The sequence below is a fragment of the Ambystoma mexicanum genome, chromosome 11, assembly GCF_040938575.1.
Source record: "Ambystoma mexicanum isolate Mex_15411 chromosome 11, UKY_AmexF1_1, whole genome shotgun sequence".
Classification (NCBI taxonomy): domain Eukaryota; kingdom Metazoa; phylum Chordata; class Amphibia; order Caudata; family Ambystomatidae; genus Ambystoma; species Ambystoma mexicanum.
Genome location: NC_090934.1, coordinates 1,024,178,997 through 1,024,195,489, shown reverse-complemented (window position 1 = coordinate 1,024,195,489; position 16,493 = coordinate 1,024,178,997). Strand labels below are relative to the sequence as shown.

General features: G+C 45.5%; 1 protein-coding gene across 9 annotated transcripts in view; it reads left to right on the top strand.

The window, feature by feature from the left end:
• MEGF11 (multiple EGF like domains 11) overlaps nucleotides 1–16,493 on the top strand; it is a 2,301,522-nt gene that overhangs the window by 1,647,836 nt on the left and 637,193 nt on the right. For all 9 annotated transcript variants that reach the window (XM_069624261.1, XM_069624259.1, XM_069624260.1 and 6 more), the window contains one exon: nucleotides 12,143–12,317. In XM_069624261.1, the coding sequence (XP_069480362.1) occupies nucleotides 12,143–12,317 (175 nt within the window). The remainder of the gene's footprint in view (nucleotides 1–12,142; nucleotides 12,318–16,493) is intronic.

The window sequence follows — 16,493 nt, the reverse complement described above, 5'->3', positions numbered from 1 at the left end:
ACACACAGGAAAGGTACCTCATAGACAGACACGTCTCAAGCCACTATCATACACCGAACAGGAACAGCATAGGGAGAAGCACAGAAAGCTTCACTCACACACAGGAAAGGTACATCATAGACAGGCACGTCTCAAGCCACTATCATACACCGAACAGGTACAGCATAGGTAGCAACATTGCCAGCTTTCCTTAAAGGCACCCTACAAGTCACTGCATAGGTGGCAGTGCTGCAACTATCCCCAAAGTACAAGCTCTCCTCACAGGTACAGCACATGCAAATTCTACATGGACAGGACCAGCACAGGATGTCCTTACCAATCGAGCAGGCAGAGGAACAGTGTTTAGGTCGAAATTACCTAAAAGAAATGGTCGCATTGACCAAAAGTTCTAAAAATGCTACCACCAAAAGTTTGAACACCAAAGATTTGAACCTTTGGTGTTAGCATTAAAAAAAAAAACAGGGGCTGCTGGGGTGTCCCCCACATCGCCCCGCTCACTATGCTTAATGGTATAATGAGCGAGGGTTGCGGGGGACACCCCGCAGCCTTCCGTTTAAAAAACAGCGCTGGTTCCCGATCACGGAAGTGAAAGGGAACTGGCGCTGCAGGGAACCAGCGTGAAGATGAAGGTAAGTGGGGTTTGTTTAGGTTGGGGGTGTGGGTGGGGGTGTGCTGAGGGTGTGGGCGGCCGGTGTGTTATGGGGGTGTGTGGGTGTGTTGTGTGTGTGTGGGTTTGAGAATGTATGTGTGCTCGCATTAGAAAGGTGCAAACATTTGGTAGTTCGCACCTTTCTCATGCGAACGATTTGCCCGCGGCACTTTCAACCGCGGGCAAATCACTCGGATTCGAGGAACAGCATGGGCAGGGCCAGTGCAAGCTTTCCACAAACAGGTACTGCCTGGACAGGGCTAGACCAAGCTTCCGTCAACATCCATCAGGTACAGCATGGGAAGGGCCAGTGAACCTTTTCTCACAAACAAGTGCTACATGTCCAGGGTCGCTGGAAGCTGCCCTTTCAAATGAGTATATGTCCAGCATGGATTTGGATAGTGTAAGCTTCCTGCTCAGTGGGTACAGCCTGGCCAGGGCAGGAGCCATCTTCTCTTCAGCATGGGCAAAGTGGATGTTTTCTCACCAAAAAGTCCAGCATGGGCATTGTCAATGCAAGCTTCCCTCACAAAGAGGTACAGGTATAGAATGGACAGTGCCAGTGCATGTTTTCGGCACGCGAGGGTACAGCGTGGTCAATGCCAATACATGTTTCCCTAACAAATAGGTGGAAGAACAGTACTGGTAGGGCCCGGTCAAGCCTCTCTCACAAAGGTGGACATGTACATTACGGGCAGGGCCGGTGCAGACATCGCTCAGAAACAGATACAGCTTGTTCCAGAACTGAAAGCTTCCTGCACAGATAGGTGCAGCATGTTCAGGGCTAGTGCAAGCTTCCCTGGCAAACACCTATAACATAGACATGGTCATCGGTACAGCATCCGCCCCAGTGCTGGTTTCCATTAAAAACATGCACAAGTACAGCATTAGCAGGGCAACTCTCTGCAAGTTCCTGTACAAACTTATGTTAGATATTGGTACACATATAAGACCAGCAGGACCCGTACAAGCTTCGCTCACACCCTGGTACAGATGCAGCATGGTCAGGCCTTTACAACCAAGCCAATGGAAATGGGGTAGGGTTATGTGAGAGGAAAGGCTAGATGAAGAAAGTTGGGTGGCAAGCACAGCTGTTTGGTAGATACATGAGCACACATGCATACACATGCATGGTCTTGCTAACAGAAAGTAGAAAGCCTCTGCTCCCAAGACTGCACAGTTTACCACTAACCAATATCAGGCTGTTCTAAAAGGGGATGGGCTACGGGTGAACTCCTAAGACTGCAGGTCAGTGTGGCTTTGCTGGAGTATGGATAGCCCGTTGGAGCACTGGTGAAATGCAGGCAAAGAACCTGAAGTGTCCTCAATATACGGGGTCTTCCCAATTGCCTTCTTAGTTCCTCTGGCTCAACTTTTAAGTGACCCCAATTTGGATTGTCGGACCCTTTTATATCAGCAAAGCACCAGTATTCTGCAATGACCTTCCAAAACGATGTTTGTTTAGTTTCATTCCTTTTGCTGTAAGTTTATTATAACATAGTGTTGACATGTTGGGCGCCATCCATTTACCCAAACAATGCACATATTTCCAGCCACAATGCTTATCTTGCTTTCATAACCCGCACTAGATAACCTTACAGTGGCAAACACAGGTAAGCCCTACTCTGAGTCAATTGGTCAATGTTTGCTGGCTAATTTTCACAAACATGACAGATGATGCTTGCAGCTATGAATTGACACACACAAAGGGCGGACACTTGTATGTAGCGTGTGTGCCCAAAATAAAATCTATTTCTTCATGTGTACATGGAGTCATATGTCTCCGCTGGAGGGCAAATGGCGCAGTAATCAATCATGAGGCCAGTACTCGTGTGAAAACAAGGAAATAATATGAGGCAGGGTAACCAAAAAGGAAACACACCAAACACAGGTTACAAAGGAACATACAAAGCACTTTATTTTATACTGAATCCTGTTACAAATGAACAGAACAAAATTCAGATAGCTATCGACCCTCAGTACAACACAGTGAACTCCAGCGTGGTTCGGTGTGCTCAGTGAGTGCAAATATTCATTGAAACAGTCAGGCTTTTATACATTTCTCCAGCCTGTTGTCCAGCCTTTCTGCAGGTTAACCATTCCATAAATAAGTTACTGCTCTAGGGTCCCTTGCCAGGTCAAATCTAGTTCATCTTAGGTTTATACATTAACAAGAAGAAATGGTAATAATGTATGCTCTAGGCCTAACATTACAATGCAGGACTTAGTTTATACAATGTAGTTAAGCAGGTGTTCTCATTCAATTATAGATCAGTTTCGGTGATACAGGTAATCCATTGCACACAGGTCAGCAGAAGGACAAGGTCTCAGCTCATGACCCTAACAAGTGGCCTGCAGGCAAGTTATACATTAGCTGTACAGAAGTCATGACAATCAAGTTCTGTTCTGAATAACATAAGCTACCATTTTAGCTCACATGGTGACTTTATAGAGCAAGACAACCTAAAATGGCGGCTTGACCCAAAATGACAGTTTACAGGGTTTCTAAGGTCAGGACCTTGCAATGCGAGTTTATTCACATGTAGTTTATAAGCAGCTTGTTAGCAGCTTGGCGTAGGCCAATATACATATATTCATAGCAATAGGAGGCACGATATAATTTCTAGTTTGACACTCGGAGGCAGCCACAACATGTTTCATCAGCTTTTTAATGCAGTGCAAATGTAAAAGAGAAAATATGCTGCAAGCACATCACCCTTGGTCCCATTCTGAGATGTCGCGGGAAAGGTCAGTCTGCTCCTTGTTGTTGAACTTGCATTAGACCCCTATTCCCCCTTCATCTCCCTCCTATTCCTAACTCTGCAGTGCCGGCTCTGGCTCACCCATGCTCTGCCTCCGGAAATTCCATGTGGGATCTAGAATGACTTTCACATGCCTTGGGTTGAGTGACCTGTTTCTGAAAACCTTGTGTGATCCAGAGTTCTTCCTGATAGGCCTTCATGTTTTTACTTTTTGCTTGTGAGCCATCCAAAAACAGGGCAGGGGTGTTGCTAGGTCTGGAAAAGATCAGGGGCTAGGCTCATGTCGGGACTGGTGGGACTCGGGGATAGCTATCACCTTTTGGTTGTAGCCCCTGAGCTTCTATCTGGGGATACAGCCAAAAGTCCCGGTGTTATAGCCCCCTAAGCCCCCCCTAGCAACGCCGTTGGGCGTCAGTAGTAACTAGCCCTGCTCCCATTGCCAAGTTAGCAGCTCCTAGATTTGCGACCGATGTGGGCATTATGCAGCCACTATAGCTCAGATTGTTTTTTTGTCATTCATTCCATTCAGGTGGAAAAACCTGCGGTTGGCAGCCCCTTCTGGCCAGTGACCTAGGAAGCCGCCTACTTTGCCTAGTGCTTCCACCTGCCCTTCTAGTCACTTACTCCATTTAGATGTACTGATGTTTATCGGCGGATCCATAATCACTTCAGGAACTCATTCGTTCATCTCACAGGCGGCATCCCAGATCACCTAGTTCTTCATACTGCACCTGACCTACCTCTCCTTTTTTCTATCATTCCCCTGCTCACTTGCCACCTGGGCAGTGCTATGAACACAAATAGTGTGTCTTTTCAAACCCACCATAACTTTTGTGGTTTTGTGTGTGTGTGTGTGTGAATATATATATAAGTGGACCGTGAAACGCGTAGACTCCATCTACTATGCGCCAGATACCTTGGGAGGGCCACAATGTGAGTGGCTTGTGAAAACCTTTTCTTGCCATGAGGATGTGCAATGATTTTATGGATTTTTCTTTTTGATATTTAAATAAAGTGAAACAATTTTGCATTTTGGCTTCCTGATTTTGTAAATCTATCTGGGACCAAGGAGTGCTCCTCCACCAACTGCGGAAACGACAGCTGAAGTAAGATATATATTTATATATTTATATATATTTATATAACAACCTCTTTACCCACCATCCTCCAACTTAGCAGAAATGGAAAAACATCTTCTGCAGCAAATTACCTTCTGTGGAGGTGGTAGCCTGACTCTTCCCAGCTGCCGACTATCCTTCTATGAAAGCGTAAATGTTGGGTATTCCTTCGCATTTACTGAATGCATGCTGGAAGACAGCAACACATTAATATCCTAATGAGGAGATGTGTCTGTGTGTGTGTGTGTGTTTTAAGCCTGTCATCCAAGTTACCCAAGTCAGAAGAGGTGGCGCCAGAACCTTGAGAACTCCCTTTGGGGTTAAGCTCTGAGATGCAGATGATCCTTCAGTTTTAAAGGTGTGCAGATGTTTTATAGGATGGTCTCAATTCACACCTTTGGGAGGGCCCCCAAAAAGTGCAGCGTCAAATGACCTCTTAAAACTCATTTGCGTTGTCTCTTTCTGTGAGATTGTGTTCTTTTTTCTCCAGAGATAAAGCTGCCCTGGCTAGACGTTGTGGAAGCTTCTGGAAGTGTTAATGCACAGAATGTGGATGTACGGGAACACTGCATAAGTGTGGGTGATAACTGAGCCCTACATTGGCCTCCAGGGAAGGTATCAGGCAAGACTGATTTAGCTGGCAGCTTTGAGCACCAAAAAGAGGGGGGCTCCAGATTGCACCCACAATTAACAAGTGCCAGAGCGGAAAGAAGGCAGCAATGCCTACATTTGCCTAGGTGCGACACACCGTCTGGCGCAGACTTGCCACCAGTCTTTATACAAACCTGTGCATTTGTGGACTATCACTACAAGCTTGGGCACTAGCTAGAACCTAGCGGATAGCTCACAAAGGAGGTGCTTTCTGAGTTTGTGAGCAGGGCACAGTGAGAGGAATGACTCTCCCTGCAAATATCCATAGATGCCTGTGACAGAATGACATCTGGAATTTGAATGTATTGAACATTTGTATGGCACCTATACAGCAGAAAGTGTTTCCAGGCATCGGCTAATCAGACCTCCCTTTCACAATGCTCTAGCCAAAAACATAGTGCACTCAGGTGCCCTTGCTTGCCGGAGCAGTTGCCTTATAACCCCAGCACCAGCCCTGCAGTGGTAGCAGGGCAGGTTCAAAGGTCACATGTGCATTACTGACAGCTACTGGAGCACAACGTTCCAATAGGCCGAGGTGGCTTTTATTTCTTCTGCACCTGTAATCAAAAATAATAATTGTGTACCCTAGTCAGCCTGTTGGCATGCCAAGCTGTAAATATAAGACATGTCTGGTTATGCTGGCTACTGGGATCGCACAATTATTTAGCCACAGCATTTGGATAGCATATTGTGTCCACTTGTTCAGCAGTGCTTTAGCCATGACTGGGATGATATGGATATGCTGTTTGTTTGGCTGTCTCCACAAGGAAATTGCTTCTTTGATCCCCTGAAAAATGCCAAACATTCCTCCCAGTGAACGGGGACCCTTCCCGGTAGGTCTTCTGGGAACCAGTGCTTCAATGGGAGTCCTGATATAATAAGCCACTTTCAGACCAGGATGCTGATCACTGAAGTCCTTTTGATGTCAGGAGACATGGGAGGGTGGTTTTAGAGTAACCAGGGAAGAGGTGGAGGCTGAGAGAGGGATTCCACCATTTTGTTTTCTGCTAGGCCCTCTACATTTTCATGCCCCTCTCCACTTCATTCACACAAAGCACTCTGTGTATGTCAGAAAGCAAAGGACATGTGTTACACCACTCTGGATGGACTCCTGACCCGAGGCTTGCTATGGACCAATCAGCTGTAGCAGTTTGTCTCTATAAGGACAGCTGATTTATCTTTGTACGTCAAGGCAAGAAGAATTCTGTGGTAGTTTGTTGGGAATACCGTCTATTCCAAAGACCTCTGCCATAGAGGTGAAGACAGCTCCAAACCAAAGGGAAGCTCTGTCCCCTCACCATCCCTAGGGAACATTGGGGATGACCCTGCTGTGGACCAAGGCCTCATTGCAGCCCATGCAGTGGCACCAGGATCCTACCCACGGGAGGTGACGAAACCCCTGCACGTGCCAGACAAACTTCATGGAGTGGAAGTGCATCAAAGTACAAACCAAGGTCAACTCCTTGGGAATTCCTTTTGATTCTGCTCTCTCAATGGTACCTCAAATTAATCTTACTCTAAAAATCTCTAACTACATCTTAATGCTGCTCCAACAAATCAGGCCTCTCCATTCAGAACACCATTGTTCAATTTTGGCACTAGTGGGATGCAGATTAGACTACTACAATTCCATATATGCAGGATCTACTCTGTCCTCTATTCATAAATTCCAGGTTCTGAAGAATACTGTGGCCAGGGTTGTCGCCAATACACCCAGACCAGCTCATATTACCCCAGTTCTTTGGAGACTTCATTGGCTGCCAGTTGGAAGCAGAATTTCTTATAAATTGCTCCCCCTGGCTCATAAAGCTCTTTATGGATTCCCACCTCTTTATATTAAGCAACGCTTTATGTGGTTGTCATCTTTCAGACCACAACATTCAAATTATTGTGATCTTACATTCATACTTCCCTCAAAACGTGCCGGAGCATTTGGCAGATCTAGTGCTGCTCTGACTATTAAACTGTGGAATCGTCGCCGACTTGAAGTCCAAAAACGGACACTGTTATCGTATTTTGTAGAAATTTGAAACCCGTCTGTTCAAAATTCAGTTTTGTTGGCTATGGATTTGTTGGCTGCATAGGGGCAAGCACTGTGAAACCTTTTTGGTAGTAGTGCCTCTTGTGGCATAAATGAGAAAATAGAAATAAATAGAACTGAGGACTCACCTTGTTCCTGGGGACCCTGGATTGAGCCTCACAGTAACCCAGAAGTTCCAGAAGCAGCTGCAATCTGTTTTACTGCCTCAAGACCTCTCTGAGCTGGCTTGACCATGTTCAACTTATTTGGAGCCGCTACTGGACCTGTGGTGGTACTTTAGCATTGTAAGGTTTGCAAACTACTTACCTGCTTTTTGACCTGTCTGAACACTGACTCAACCTAGTGAAGCTCATTGTGGGCACAACTGGGCCACTGGCACGCCACTGTGGAAACACCCGACTCGCTGCAATCCAAGCACCCACTCTATCCATCAGAGCAACATCTCAACCCGATTCGGAAGCCAACTGAACCCGCTGGAACCCATCAACTCACCCATCCCGATTCCCAGTTGACCCACGGAATAGTTTTGACTTGATGAATCAAGAGTTCTGTCTCAAAGCAGAGTCTGCTCTGACTCACCACTGATATCCATGCGGCTCGACCATCTCGAATGCGATAAAGTGCCTATAAGCCTGGCTCAAAGCAGTCATGTACCTAAGACAAAGGTATTCGAACAGGCCCTGTCCCCCTGGTCTTCCTTAAAAGTCCCTTGTGACTTTTAAACTCCCCTTTTTTAACTTTTAAAGACAAAGGGCCTGATTCACAGACCATTTCATAATTTTAAAACACTTATGTGAATCAGGCCCAAAACCTTTCAGCCCTGATTGCCCTTTAATCTCAAAGTATTGTGAGGGGTCAGAAATGTGAGGCAGACACCTTTTGGATGATTTCTTAAAATATGCCATTTTATTAAATCATAAATGTCATCAAACGCCTCACTATCACTACTCTGATGAGGATCTCCCTGCCTATTAAAACTAAAGGAAAACACTCTAATAAAGGATATCTGGCCCTCACACTTAAGCATAAAATACACAAGAAAATATATATGACAATTCACAATAAACATCAACAATGGTATTTCTCATATATTCGCAGTAACAAATTTCTATTCAGTTCTTGGCTCCTTCAGTGTGTCAAAAGAAAGTTTCTGTCAACCATTGTGCAACCCACATAAAAAAAGTCGCTCTTCTTACTTGAACAATGATTTTCCACTTCATCAAATAGCATCAATGATATTCCAAGTCAAGATGCTTTGCCACAACGTATACATGTTAAAGAAGAAACGCGGTTCCTTGTCAGCTTAAACAAATAACAATTTGCCACATTCAATTGTGCTCCTGAAGTGTTAAATCTACTGACACCCAAGAGTTTCTTTACCACAGCTTCAACAGACTGCAATTCTGTGATTTTTAGCAATTTAGAAAGGACAATATTCACAACAGTGCTAGTCAAACTCTTCAGGTAGATAAGGCACTCTTCCTCCAAACATTCACATTTCAGAAGGGCAGCCTCTTTGCCACTGTTGTCTTTCTGCTGCAACAACAACCAGAAGTGCTTTAAGGATATAATGATACCTTCCGTCTTGTGCCGTTTACTATGTGACTTACACCAACTGGTTACTGAATGATTACCATCAGACATGCTTTGCCCTTTTATAGCTTTGCATTCACCTCTTTGCTTCCTGCCAACCAGAGTAGTTTAACTGCATGACCCGTTGTTAGTCTCTTTTTGGCTCTAGGCAATGCTTGCACCACTCTTTGGCTTTGGGAAACACTTGATTCAGTCTTGGCTTTGGTAATGCTTGTTTCACTCTTAGCATGGGCAATGCTTGTTCCCTCAACTCACAGTTAATAATGTTCAAACATTTAACTTAAGCTTCACCTTGTTTTCGACTGCTTCACAATTGATTCTTAGTTTAACCTTGACCTCAGAATGACTTTCAGGTATATGCAACTATTCTTTCATCTGTTTTCCTAGGTTTCAGTATTCAAGTAATGCATTTGAAAGTATTTGACTCTTATGCAAGTGAAATTAATGATGTTCACTCACACATGAGTGCTACTTTTCATACTTTTCATTGGCTGACAATCAATGGTCGATTTAATGTAGCTTTTACTCGTATGTAAGTGACTCGGCTTGGATACAGTGGCCTTCCTTTGTTCACGTATGGGATCAGAACACTTGGTAACAGTCACCGGCTTCTGTCTCGCTCCCTTCACGTTCTGCAGGGCTGGGTCTGCATCTGGCCCTGCTCGGACACACACTCCTCCTCAGTAAAGGTATGTTCGGTCCTGCCACGCAGCCAAGGAGATCCTCTTGCTCTTGGGACTCTCAGCTGCACAACACTCTTCAGCCATGGGCACGCTTCCTGCTGCACAATTTCTGCAATCAGGTTCACATGGGAAAAAGCAGTCTTCCTTCACGCCTTCTGCTGCGCAGCCTCTGCACTTCATATTTAGGAGAAACAGGACCCTCTCAGGGAAGGCAACTGAAATCTGCTTAAAGTCCTGACGTCCACTTTTGTTTTCATCCACTTCTGCTTGGATTACCAACACAGTGTTCTGCTCCTGCTGCTACTGCTGCAGCCTCCCCAGCTACGGTACTACATTCATTTTTCGGCAGTTATTTTTTCTATGGGTTTTTTGCCGAAATTGCTTTGCTGAAAGAAAAACATAGAAACACATATAGGGTCTGGGGAAGGCTATATATGGGATGGGGGGGAGGGGCGGGAATAGAGTTACATTAATAGGGGAAGGTTATTTTAAAAACAAATATTTCTGCAAAAAAAAATCAAAAAAATGACTTGTCGGAAAATGAACATGGAACCCTCAGCTACAGCTCCATCTAATCATCTAATGGCTTGCACCTGAAGGGGCATTTTAAGCCCCGCTGCTTCCCTCAGGTGTGGGTCATTATGCTTAACAGGCTGACTACTCCTGCAACATTGCTCTTGAGCCCTCTTCCTCATCCCAGTATTTAGGGGATTATGGGACTTGTAGTCCCAATCACTAGAATTAGGCTTTCTTGTCAGCTTTCTAATTGTAAATGTGGATTTGTTTTTCTTATGTGCATTTAAGGAAAAGTCACAAGAATTTATGTGGAAAGAGGAAGGCAGTTTGTTCAAGCCATTATTTATAGATTTCCTGTCACGTTACCTCTGGGAGTAAGGGGTATTTTTGACCTTAGAGGTCACAAATGGTCTTTCCTTCCTTGGGGTATTTAAAGATATCACACCAGCTTTAACCACATCCACAGGCTTAATGCAGAGTTCTACATATCATAGCAATAACAAGCCATCACATGGTTTGGTATCTTTAAAAGATTCTTCCCTTTTAAGGATAAATACTGTGTCTCTTCCCACAGGATCTCCTCACCACCCCGGGCCTTGTCTCCTACCAGGTGATCCTCCTACAGTACATCACCCCCAAGGTTTGGATCAGGGAGCGTCTGCCTTTCCCTGGGCACCTGGGAGGAGATTTTAGTAAGGGTTTTAGTGTAAGACCCACAGGATTCATCACAGCATGCATTCTATGTGTTTCCTTTACAGTGGTGGATCGTTTGTGTTTTTAATTACTTGTGTGGATTACTATTTTTTATTAAAGTTCCTATTTTTATTAACCTTGATCAGGCATTCTTTTATTTTGGTACCACCATACTATTGTTGTTTGTCTTGCAAATGTATTAGCTCACACCCCATCTGAAGAATAAACCTGTCATCCGCCTGCACTACCAAAAGAGGTATACCTTTCAGTCTGTGCCTCCTTCACCTTTGTGATTTGGATCATTGCTGGTTTAGTAGTAGTGTGGGGATGAATATGTGCTTTAGCCACTCCTCGTCCCTGCACCCCTGTAGTGCAGTGGTCATTATTTCACAGTGCCAATTAGATGTGGGGTAAAGATGGAGGCTAGTTGAGTTGAGAAATGAACAGTCTTTGAAGTCCAACATTTTCTGTGCCACTTGTGTGTTTATATGAATGCATATAGGTTTTCCAGATCCTCTCTACTTTATTGTGCCAGTAATGCCTCCTTGATGAATGTGTGCTACATGGCATACATTCCAACAGTGATCAAATCTTCTAGGAAAGTGCTTGGCAGAGCATTTCCCAGTGCATTCAACCCCAGAATAACTTGGGAACACTCAAGCTCTAGGCCAATGGTCTTCAAACGTTTTCATACTGCTCCCCCTTGAGTAAAAATATTGTTTCTGGGGCCTCCCACCTAGGGGTTGCCTCACCCCCCCTAACCCCTCACCAGCCCAAAGGATGTCCAGTGGGCCCCAGGCTCTTTAAAATATAAGCAGATTTTCTACTGCTTTTATCGTCTATTAGACATAGGGGCCTCATTCCGAGATTGGAGGCAGCCATGGTGCTGTTAGCACCATGGCTGCCTCCAATACTGGGTCCGTGTCCCTTCTGGTTGAATGGGGATTTACCGGGACATTCTGACCTGTGCGGACCCAGTAAGTCCCCATTCAACCAACCATTCCCCATTCCCATTGAGCCCCGATAGGGCTCAATGGGAATGGGAATGGGGAAGGCGCTAATTACGGGCCCGCGAATAGCGCCCTGGTCCCTTAGCGGGAACCGTAAAGGACGTGTGGTCAGACCACACGTTCTTTGCGCTTCCCGCTAAGGGACCTCGGAATTGGTCAGTAAGGGTTTACCGGCACCGGTCTCCTTACCGGTGCCCGGTAACCCTTACCGCCCAACTCAGAATGACCCCCATAGTCACTATAATCCTTTTTTTATATTAAAAACAATAATCTTAATCCCTTTTTAAAGAGTCTCGGGCCCCACTTGGACATCCTTCGGCCCCTCAGTTTGAAGGCCACTGCCCTAGGCTAAGGAAGAGGGTGGGCCGAGGTGAGTGATCCGTAGATTTTGACATTATTACATCTCCCGCTCTCTTCTGCTTGCAGCTGCCATCCGCTGTCCGGAGAGTGCACCTGCCGAGCTGGCTGGTCCGGCCTGTACTGTGATGAGACCTGCTCTCCCGGATACTATGGTGAAGGGTGCCAGAGGATCTGCTCTTGCCAGAACGGCGCCGATTGCGATGGTGTTTCCGGCAAATGCTTCTGCGCACCGGGTTATGCGGTAAGTGTGCTGAAGAACTAGTCTTGCTAAAAGTAATTAGCTTTAACCATACTGCATACATTGTTACTATTTATTTTTAATTAAGGCTCCCAGTTTTCAGTTTTTACTGATTTTTACACATAAATACATAGAGAAATCAATCCGCTTTCTGTATGTATTTATTTATAAGGTTGGAGAAAAAAATTGAAAAACAGGTCTTTCTGCTTGGTTCCCCATGCTGTCAATCATGCATGGTAGGCCAATCGCATTGCAGATTGGCAGTATGGAGAGAGTAAAATTTGTATGAAAATAGCATTAACGTTCAAATTGCTGACAGCATGTATCTTAAGTCAGCAGCAATCACAAGAGCAACCATTTGTAGCTATGGCCAAAATGGAGCTGGCATTTCTTTCTTGTATGGTCGCATGCATCCTTTAATAAACGCATTTTTGTATTCAAATAAATGCAGAAAAATACTAGTTGCAAATTATCATTTTATATGACAAAAAATAAAAATGGAAAAATACAGACAAAAAGGCCAACAAATAAATATGGATAAATACAGACGGAAATGTCAGAAAAATAAATACCATAACACTGGAAGCATTATGTGCAATGTATTAAAATATATTTTACAATCGAGAATAATATCATAATCAGCTGCTTCTGACTTCATCGCACTGTTCTTGAGAAACATGGTTTCACTGTGCACCCCAGCCAAAGTCAAATGTTACTAAACGCTCTTTTTAGGCCTGTCCCCAGTCGTGACCCAAGGACCATCCCTGCTCCTCGCCCTATACCCATTCTCCACAGCACATCCCACTCGAGAGCCATTGTTCGCCAGGTCCGTCCCTATTCGAACACCCATCATGGGCATGATGACAGCCACTGCGATGAGGCCTATTATGCCCCAAGGCCCATACCTGCTCCTGGCCCCATGCCTGTTCAGAAGCCCATGAAAGCCACAAGGTTCATCATTGCACCAAGGTCCACCTCTGATTCATGGCCGATTCATGCCCTGAAGCCCATTTCCACTCCATGACCTATCCCCACCCTGAGGCCCATCCCTGCACATCATTAGGTTCTCAACTTCAGAAGTAATGATAATGCTGGTTCAGCTGACTTTTTCCAGTAAAATGCGTTCTCGCCATATGGCTATTCATAACAGAACATGAACAGAATATGTCTAATGATATGATGTGGCATTTATAACACACCTGTACACAAGTGTTTCTAGGCGCGACAAGACAGGGAGGGGGAAAACACAGGGAGGATAAAACAACGATCTTACTAGGCCCTGTGTCATTCAGATCACGCAAGTGCCGGGAAGTGGAAGGGGGGAAGTGTCGAGGGGGGGGAAGTGCATGTAACTCAAAAGTGCAGCCAGCATGTGGCTCAGTGCAGCAAACTCAAAAAGTGCAGCCAAGGGTGGCTCATAAGTGCAAAGAGAAGAGACTGTAGGGTTGCAGATACAGACCACAAGTGCTAGGGGAGCCAGGAGGCAGTGTAAAGTGCAACTGGACATGCAGGAGCCTGGGCCCAAGTTCAGAGGGTAGCCAGGTGACCAGTGCATGGAGCAGTCGGGACATCAGCAGGGGAGTCATACACCCCACTCCTGACCCGACACTGTCCTCAAATAATGTAGCCGCCTTCTACGCTTCTCCACCGCCCTCTCCAATTGTAACTTCAACTTCCAAGACAGCCGCTCATCCAAAGGTACACCAAGATACTGAAATTCCGACACCCGCGCCAACACATCCCCTCTCAACTTGAGGTCCAAACCGACACTGGTATGTCTCCTGGTAAACAACACGCACACCGTTTTGGAAGAGGACAACATATAACCTAATTTCTGACACCAGGCTTCCATAACATCCAAAGTCTTCTGCAATCTCCCTTGAATCACTCTGTCAAACTTACATGTCACCCAATTCACCCCATCATCCGCATAGAATCCGACCTTACATCCACTCTCCCCAACCATCTATATAAGGCCATCCACTGCCTCATTAAACAGGATAGGACTGAGGTGTCCCATTCTCTATCAGAAACTCCCGGGCTAGCACTTCCCTAACTCGCACTCGAATCAACCTATTCTCCAGAAAATCCTTAACCCAAGAACACAGTTTCCCCTTAACACCTTTCGCCCGCAACGCATAGAGCAACCCTCCTCTCGATATCGTATCGTAGGCCTTCTCCATATCTACAGAAATTGCACCCACCATGTTCTGGCAGGACAAGGCCTCCTCAACGTCTATCGTCAAAGTAATCACAGCATCCATTACCGACCTACATTGAGGAAACCCATACTGAAACATACTCAGCTGATGCTCAGAATCCAGAAAGTGCACTAAGCGGGCACACACCATTTTCTCCATCACCTTACACAAAACTGACATCAAAGCAATGGACCAATAGGAACAACAGGAGCCAGTCGGCTTTCCCAGTTTTAGTATCGGTAGGATGATAGCCCTCTTCCACCCACTGGGCAATGTACCATTATCCCACACCATATTGAACATCTGCAACACCACCAACAAACAGGCATCCGGCAAATGCCATAAATAAACATAACGCACCCCATCCTCACCTGGACTAGAATCCCTACACCCCCTTAAATCATCCCGCAACTCACTCACACTGAAGGACATATTCATATAAGGCGTTCAATCTTCCACATCATTCGGCACGCATGGATCAGTAGACACAAACTCGAACATTGCCCGTCTGGTTTCCAAGGAATAATTATTCGTTCTGTGTACACCTGCAAAATGCACACCTGATGCTTCCCCTTTACTACCATCATCCACCATGTCACAACCCAGAACAGTTATAATCAGAATCAGAGATCCACCTCTTGCCTGACCTGTCATGCACTGAAATCTATACCCATGACATACAAGTGTCTCCAGAAAGGGAAATGCACCAAAATGTCGCCTCCAGAATTCCGACTCCCGAAATTCCGACTTTTATTTTTCGACCCCCCCCTTACACCACATATATATGTGGGGGGGTGTGGGATATAATAGTAGTATGGAGGGTGCGGGGGGTCTCCCCCACATATGTATGTGGTGTAAAGGGAGTTGAAAAAAAGAGTCCGCATTTTCTGCCGTAGAGAATTCTAGGGGTCGTAGGAATCACATAGATCCTCCAGAAAGAGTACCACAATAAGTCCTCCAATACTCCCTCTTATGAAACCGAATCACCCTCTGAACTAGCCCCCTGGCCTTTTCATACACCACAATGTCCGCCCCACCATAGAATGCATGGCCTTATGCCATTTCCTCTTCCTATCCCAAACAACCACTGTACAGTGCGATGACCACCATGGTACCTCAGGTTTTTTGAAGAGTTTACACTGAACTGGAGCCAGGCCTGCAACAAACCTCAACGATGCCTACCAGTTCCAAATCCAACTCATCCACAGTAGCTGGCAACTCGAACCGCTAGGTGCCACCCACCTCCAGACCACCCATCAACCTACTGAATCCCTCCCAAAACTTCAACCAATCCATATTACGTATGTTCCATACCTGCAGTACAATACTCGACTTCACCACCTTAACCATTCTTCACCAAAATGCTGACCCCCCCCTCTAAGTACCACTCTATCTTTCCTATACATCACATACCTCGGAAAGCAGAAGTTAAGACCGTCTCTCAACCAAGTCTCCTGCACACACACAATGGGCCTCATTACGAGTCTGGCGGTAACTGAGGCGGTAAAACCACATGGTTACCGCCGGACTCGTATTACCATTCCGCCTCCGTGATTCCCGGAATTACTGGGGCATTACAACCCCGGTTTCCCAGGAATAACGGAGGCGGAATGGTGTTAATCCCCATTCCCATTGAGTCCTATGGGACTCAATGGGAATGGGGATCATGGAAACACCGGCAGCATCTGGTAATGCTGCCGGTGTTTCCTCGTCTGCCTTACTTTAGGATCACAAAGCAGAGGTTTTACATTTGTTTGTTTGTTTTATTTGCTTCTATAGCGCACCGAACCCAAAGCTATCTGGGCGCTTTTCTTAAGGTACATGGTTACAATAATTATGCAGTGATTATACAGGTACAATAATATATACATTGGTAGATACAAAAAATATACAGGCCTAGCCGAGGTAAGTAGATATATACAAATGTACAGGTTCATAACATAGCTTACGGCAGGATTGCATTGGCTTGGGGGGCCGG